General features: G+C 36.2%; 1 protein-coding gene across 1 annotated transcript in view; it reads left to right on the top strand.

The window, feature by feature from the left end:
* UBXN2B (UBX domain protein 2B) overlaps positions 1–7,976 on the top strand; it is a 50,413-nt gene that overhangs the window by 25,152 nt on the left and 17,285 nt on the right. The window contains exon 4 of the mRNA XM_007939490.2: positions 6,759–6,842. Coding sequence (XP_007937681.1) covers positions 6,759–6,842 — 84 coding nt within the window. The remainder of the gene's footprint in view (positions 1–6,758; positions 6,843–7,976) is intronic.

Raw genomic sequence — 7,976 nt, 5'->3', positions numbered from 1 at the left:
AGAATGAAAACACAACATACCAAAATCTTTGGGACACAGCAAAAGCAGTGATCAGAGGCCAATTTATAGCAATAAGTGCACACATCAAAAGTGAAATCTATCAAAGTTGTATGTGTACCAATAGTTTGTTCCTTTTTATTGCTACGTAGTATTCCACAGCATGGATATAGTACAGTTTATTAACCATTCACCCGTTGAAGCGTATTTTGGTTGTGACATTTATGGCTATTACAGATGAACTTGCTAGGAGCAGTTGTGCACAGGTTTTTGTGTGATCATTAGTTTCATTTCTCTGAGTTAAATGTCTAAGAATGCAATTGCTGGGTCATATGTAAGTGTATGTCTAGTTTCTAAGAAACTGTCAAATTCTTTTCTTGAGTAACTGTATTGTTTTACATTCTCATCCAATTTCTCCACGTTTTCACCAACATTTGGTTATTGTTACTATTTTTAATTTTAGCTATTCTGATAGGTATCTACTGATACCTCCCTGTGGTTTTAATTTACATTTCCCTAATGGTTAATATTTGATAATTTCCACCTTCTGTGGGATCACCTTTCTTTGGAATGGGTACAAATACGGGTCTCTTCCAGTCAGTTGGCCATATATGTAGCTGTCTTCCAAATTTCTTGGCATAGATGAGTGAATGCCTTCAGTGCAGCATCTGTTTGTTGCAACATCACAGTGGGCATTCCATCAATTCCTGGAGCCTTGTTTTTTACCAATTCCTTCAGTGCAGCTTCAACTTCTTCCTTCAGTATCATTGATTCTTGATTATATGCCCCCTCCTGAAATGAGGAGCTCTGGTAGCATAGTGGCTAATGCACTTGACTGCTAACCAGAGGCTGGCGGTTCAAACCCACCAGCCACTCCTCAAAAGGAAGATGGGGCAATCTACTTCCGTAGTGATACTGCCTTGGAAACCCAAGGAGGGGTCGCTATGAGTCGGGGCCGACTCGATGGCACGTAACAACAACAACAACTCCTGAAATGAATGAATTGAACAATTCTTTTTGGTACAGTGACTCTGTATTCCTTCCATCATCTTTTGATGTTTCCTGCATCAGTCAATATTTTGCCCATGGAATCTTTCAAATATTGCAACTCAAGGCTTGAATTTTTTCCTCAGGTCTTTCAGCTTGAGAAATGATGAGTGTGTTCTTCCCTTTTGGTTTTCTAACTCCATGTTTTTGCACATTTCATTTTAATAATTGACTTTGTCATTTCTAGCTGCTCTTTGAAATCTTTTCAGCTCTTTTATCTGGTCAATTCTCTCATTTGCTTTAGCTACTCTCCATTCAAGGGCAAGTTTGAGAGTCTCTTCTGACATCCATTTTGGTCTTGTCTTTCTTTCCTGTCTTTGTGTGTGTGTGTGTGTGTGTGTGTGTGTGATTTGGGTGAAGATTTACAGAGCAAATTCACTTTCCATACAGCAGTTCACTTATACTTTGTCTCATGACATTGACCACAGTTTACCACAATGCAACAGCTCCTCTCCCACTTCCTCCTCATAGTTAGTTACCTCTTCCTGTGTCCATCCCTCCATCTTTCCTGGCTTTTTAATGACCTTTTGCCTTCTTCATGGATGACATTCTTAATGTCATCCCACAATGCCTCTGGTTTTCGGTCATTGGTGTTCAATGCATCAAATCTGTTCTTTAGATGGTCTCTAAATTCAGGAGGGATGTAATCAAGGTCATATTATGGCTCTCGTGGACTTCTTTTAATTGTCTTCAGCTTTAGCTTGAACTTACATATGAACAATTAACAGTCTGTTCCACAATCAGCTCCAGGCCTTGTTTTGACTGAAGATACTGAACTTTTGCATCGCCTCTTTCCACAAATGTAGTTGATCTGATTCCTGTGTACTACATCTGATGAAATCCATGTGTATAGCCACCATTTATGTTTTTGAAAAAAGGGATTTACAATGAATAAGTCATTGGTCTTGCAAAATTCTTGTCACATGATCTCCAACTGATCTTCTGTCATTTCTATCTGCAAGGCCGTATTTTCCAATTACTGGTGATTCTTCTTTGTTCCCAACTTTTGCATTCCAGTCACCAGTAATAATCAACACATCTTAATTACATGTTTGGTCAATTTCAAACTGCAGACATTGGTAAAAATCTTCCATTTCCTGGTCTTCAGCGTAAATCTGAATAATAGTGATAGTAACTAGTCTTCCTTGTAGCTGTATGGATATTATCCCATCACTGACAGCATTGTACTTCAGGATAGATCTTGAAACATTCTTTGTGACGATGAATGCCACACCGTTTCTCTTCAGTCTGTCATTCCCAGCATAGATCATATGGTTGTCTGATTCAAAATGACCAAAACCAGTCCATTTTAGCTCACTAGGATATCGATCTTTATACATTACATTTCATTTTTGATAACTTCCAATTTTCCTAGATTCATACTTTGTACATTCCATGTTCCAATAGTATATTGACAGAGAACGTCCAGAAATGCAAGCTGGATTTAAAAGAGGACATAGAATGAGGGATATCATTGCCAGTGTCAGATAGGTCTTGGCTCAAAGCAAAGAATACCAGAATGATGTTTACTTGTGTTTTACTGACTATGCAAAAGCATTCAGTTGTCTGGATCATAACAAATTATGGATAACATTGAGAAGAATGGGAATTCCAGAACACTTAATTGTGCTCATGAGGAATTGTATGTAGACCAAGAGGCTGTTGTTTGAACAGCACAAGGGGATACTGCATGCTTTAAAATCAGAAAAGGAATGTGTCAGGGTTGTATCCTTTCGCCATATTTATTCAATCTGTATGGTGGGCAAATAATCTGAGAAGCTGGACTATATGAAGAGGAACACAGCAGCTGGATTGGAGGAGGACTCACTCACAACCTGCAATATGCAGATGGCACAGCTTTGGTTGCTGAAAGTGAGAAAGACTTGAAGTACTTACTGATAAAGATTAAAGACTGGGTTAGATTTCAACGTAAAGAAAATGAAAATCCTCACAAGTGGACCCATAAGCAGCAGCATGATAAATGCAGAAAAGATTGAAGTTGTCAAAAATTTAATATTACTTGGTTCCACAATCAACACCAGTGGAAGCAGCAGTCAAGATAACAGAAGACATTGTACTGGGCAAATCTGCTCTTTAAAGTGCTGAAGAGCAAAGATGTCTCTTTGAAGACTAAGGTGCACCTAACCCAGGCCATGGTGTTTTCAGTTGCCTCATGTGTATGTGAAAGCTGGACAATGAATAAGGAAGACCAAAGAAGAGTTGACGCTTTTGAGTTGTGGTGTTGGCAACAAATACTGAAAAGTACCATGGACTGCCAGAAGAACTAACAAACCTGTCCTGAAAGAAATGCAGCAGGAATGCTCCTTGAAAGGAAGAATGACCAGACTTTGTCTCACCTACTTTAGTTATGTTATCAGAAGGGACCATTTACCTGGTGAAGGATATCATGCTTGGTAAAGTGGAGGGTCAGCAAAAAAGGGGAAGGCCCTCAGCAAGATGGATTGACACAGTGGCTACAGCGATAGGCTTAGGTATAGCAAGGATTGTGAGGCTGGCACAGGACTGAGCAGTATTTCATTCTTTTTTTTTATTGTACATAAGGTTGCTATAAGTTAGAGCTGACTCTACGGCATCTAACAACAACAGTGGTTAAGGATGTTGGACAACTTTCATGTGCTTATTTGCCATTATCCTTATCTTTTTTGGTGAAATAACTCTTCATGACTTTTGCCTATTTTCTAATATCATTGGTTGTTTTGTTACTTTTAAGCTTTGAGAGTGTTTCTCAGATTTTAATTAATATGAGTCCTTTGTCCTTTGCAAGTAGTTTGTGAATATTTTCTGCCATCATGTAGCTTTGTCTTTTCATCATCTTACTAGAGTCTTTTACGGAGCAAAGTTTTTTTTTTTGTTGTTTCCTTTTTTTAGCTTACTTCCACATTTCTAGCTCAGGGACATTGATGACATTTTTCATGTTGTGCCACCATTATTGCTGTCCTTTTCCAAAATATTCCACCATAATTAGCATAAACTCAGTGCCCCACAAACAAAAGCTTCCCCTTTGCCCCTCCCTCCTACCCCTGGTAACCACTAGTGATCTTTGGTTTCTGTGTGTGTGTGTGTGTGTGTGTGTGTGTGTGTGTATTTATTTATTTATTTTTTTCAAATCTGTCTAGCAATTTTCTCTCCCTTCTCCCTCCCTGGTAACCAACAAAGAAAGTTTCCTTCCATGTATAAACCTTTCCTTTCTTTGACTTTTTACGGTAGTGGACTATTACAATCTTTGCCCTTCTGTGATTGACATACTTAACATAATGTCCTCCAAGTTCATCCATGTTATGCAGTATTTCATGGGTTCTACATTATTTTTTAGTGTTGTATATTGTTCAGTTGTGTGTATGTACCACAGTTTGATTATCCATTCCTTCGTTGATGGACACTTAAGGTTGTTTCCATCTCTTGGCTATTCTGAATAGTGCTGCAGTAAACATGAGTGTGTACACATCTATTTGTGTCCTGGTTCTCAGTTCTTCAGGATATATATCTAGTAATGAGATTACCAGATCAAATGGTATTTCTGTTTACAACTTTTTAAGGAATCGCCATACCGATTTCCACAGTGATTGTATCATTTTACAGTCTCATCAGCAGTATAGGAGAATCCCAGTCTCTCCATATCCTTGCCAGCATTTGTTGTTTTCTGTGTTGTTGAACTTTGCTATTAGTGTTGGGGTGAGATGATACCTCACTGTTATTTTGATTTGCATCTCTCTAATGGCTAATGAGGAGCTCTGGTAGCATAGTGCCTAAGGTACTTGACTGCTAACCAGAAGGCTGGCAGTTCAAACCTACCAGCCACTCCGTGGAAGGAAGAGGGGGCAATCTACTTCTGTAGTGATACTGCCTTGGAAACCCAAGGAGGGGTCGCTATGAGTCAAGTCTGACTCGATGGAACATAACAACACCACCACAATGGCTAATGATCATGAATATTTCTTCATGTGTTTGTTGGCCGTCTGAATATCTTCTTTGGTAAAATGTCTGCTCATGTCTTCTACACATTTTTTTAATTGGATTGTTTGTCTTTTTGAAGTTGAGGTGTTGGAGTTTTCTATAAATTTTAGAGATAAGTCCTTTGCCAGAGAAGTTGTTGCCAAATATCTTTTCCCAATCTGTAAGTTCTCATTTTACTCTCTTGGAGAACACATTTTTTAAATTGGATTGTTTGTCTTTTTGAAGTTGAGGTGTTGGAGTTTTCTATAAATTTTAGAGATAAGTCCTTTGCCTGATAAGTTGTTGCCAAATATTTTTTCGCCATCTGTAGGTTCTCATTTTACTCTCTTGGAGAAGTCTTTTGATGCACATAAAATTTTAATTTTTAGAAAACAAGGGTTTTTAATTTTTATTTAGTCTAATTCTTTTATCTTTTTCTTTTAATGGATCATGCTTTTGGTTTCTTGTCTAAGAACTTTTCACTTCATGCTAGGTCCTGAAGATTTCCTCCTATGTTATCTGTAAAGATATCATAGTTTACATTTTGTAGTCCAACCAGTAATCCATTTTGAGGTAATTTGTGTATAAGGTGTGAGGTTAACTTTTTTGCTTATGGGTTATAATAATTGCTCTAGCACCATGTGTTGAAAAGATTCCTTCCTCTACTGAATTGGTTTTGCACTTTCTTAAATTTCTGTAAAACTTTATACAGTTGTTAATAACAGAATCAGTTGACATAGTGTTGTTATATTGAAGAATGTTTCAAACATCTTTTTGTCTATAATTGCCATATAGTCTTGTAGTCAGTATTTTTTAACTAGAAAGTGCCCCATTAAAATTAATTTGAAGAGTATTTGAAAAATATCACATGGCCTGATGATATGTTTCAGTAGGTTTGAGGTGTGCGTAGACATGTGCCTTTTGGAAAAGCCTTTTTTGATAATTGTGACAGACATCCACTGTTGAGAATCACTGTTCTTCATGAAATAGAAATTTTAGTTTTCCTTTCATTATTTAAGAACCACTTGAAATTCCCTATCAATCAAGTCTATGGTAATTTGGTTCTTCTTAAAAGTTCTCTAGTTTTGGAAGGAAAATGTGAAATGTATGTTATTTAGTTTATAGAAATTAAATTTTAAAAGAATATGCTAATTTAAAGCTCATTCATCATACAAATAGTGATTAAAAGGATATTTTTACCTCATAAGCTAGACTGTCTGAAAGATGGAATACCTTATGATCAGTATAGCAAAATAAGATGTGCAATTGTAGTTTACTTATTATATTTGAATGAAACCAGCTTATAAAATAGCTATAGAGCTTTATCTTCTTGGCAGTTTATACCTGTTTATATTTTTCCTTCATTCTTTGAAATTCTTCTTTATTCTATGAAATATGATTTAAGCATTATAACTTTAATTCTAAGACATGTCAAAATCTTATTTGTGGCCTTGTTAAAATGTCTGTACTTTTGAAAACATATTTCAAGTGTATAAATGCATTTTTCATTTAAGATTGACCTAAATTATATCAGCTTCTAAGTCACTAGTATTTTTATAGGAAGAAACATTTTCTTACTTGAATATACTTCTTTGTAAGAAAATAAAAATACAAGGCCTCCATTCTAATACAGAGTTTTCCTAGTAAGTATGAACCAGTTTGGTTAATTGATCTAGTTTTAAAATACATGTCTAAAATTCTAATGAGATTTTGCTTAATAAGATTTAGTGAATTTTTAGCTCACTTACTATGTGTTTTAGTCATTTACAGGTGGTGGATACAGATTGGGTAATTCCTTTTGTAAGCAGTCTGAATACATCTATGGAGAAAGTCAGCTGCAAGACGTAGGTACATTAATCAAAAAGAAAAAGTGCATATGCTTACCTCTACTGAATATTGTGTGCTTTAAAATTAGAAGTTAATAATAAAAGCTTTTTGTTATTGAACAATGATGAATCTGTGAAACACCTCATAACATGGATGAACCTGGAAGGACAGTGTGCTGGTGAAATTGTCAGTCACAAAGGGACAAATTGTGGATGAGAACACTAATGTAAAAACTCAGGAAAAGGTTTATACACAGAAAGAAACATTCTTTGAAGATTACCAGGGGTTGTAGAAGAAGGGAGGGTAAATCACTACCTTAGAGGATATACATGTATTAATTTAAGTGAAGGGAAATGCAGTAAACAGTAAGGAAAAATAATTAAAAAGAAAACAAGAAAAAAGCTTTCTTTTTTAAAAAAACAAATGAATTAAAACGATCAGTGTGTAGTTTCTCAATCTCAAATTTTATATTTTGTTTCTCAGTAGTGCCTTACACTTAAGAGGTAAAGTAACTATTTTTTGAATGAATGTATGATACGTTGTGTCAAAATGAGCTTGCATGTATGTTATAATAATTTTATAACAATAGTCTACTATTATAATCTCCTCAGAAGGAAGATTGGGCAATCTTACTTCCGTAGTGATACTGCCTCAGAAACCCAAGGAGGGGTCGCTAGGACTCGGGGCCGACTCGACGGCACATAACAACAACAACTATTATAATATAAAGGAGGTCTGGTAGCATAGTGCCTTGCTAACCAGAAAGTTGGTGGTTCAAACCTACCATGCACTCTGCAGAGGGAAGACTGGGCAGTCTACTTCCATAAAGATTTACCTCGGAAACCCAATGGAGGTCACTATGAGTTGGAATCGACTCAATGGCAATGAGTTTGGTTTTTTCAGTATCATAATATAGAATGAGCTGAGCTATAAACATTGAAACACCTAAAATCATTCTTTGTTTCTGATGCCATTGAAATTTTGCAGTTATAATATCATTTTAAACATTTATGCTTTTGCCTTGGAGAGTCAATAGAAATTATGTCTTGACCCTTGACATGAATATTAAGCCTGTAGCTCTATAGCAAAGAAGACAAAAGATGGGCCCAGAAGAAGAAGGTGGTTATGGGGTGGGAGCTGTGGATGTTATA

This window comes from Orycteropus afer, unplaced genomic scaffold (genome assembly GCF_000298275.1).
Source record: "Orycteropus afer afer isolate SDZICR_OR568_19922 unplaced genomic scaffold, OryAfe1.0 scaffold00060, whole genome shotgun sequence".
Taxonomy (NCBI): domain Eukaryota; kingdom Metazoa; phylum Chordata; class Mammalia; order Tubulidentata; family Orycteropodidae; genus Orycteropus; species Orycteropus afer.
The sequence above is the reverse complement of the archived record's forward strand: the minus strand, read 5'-3'. Positions and strand labels throughout refer to the sequence as shown.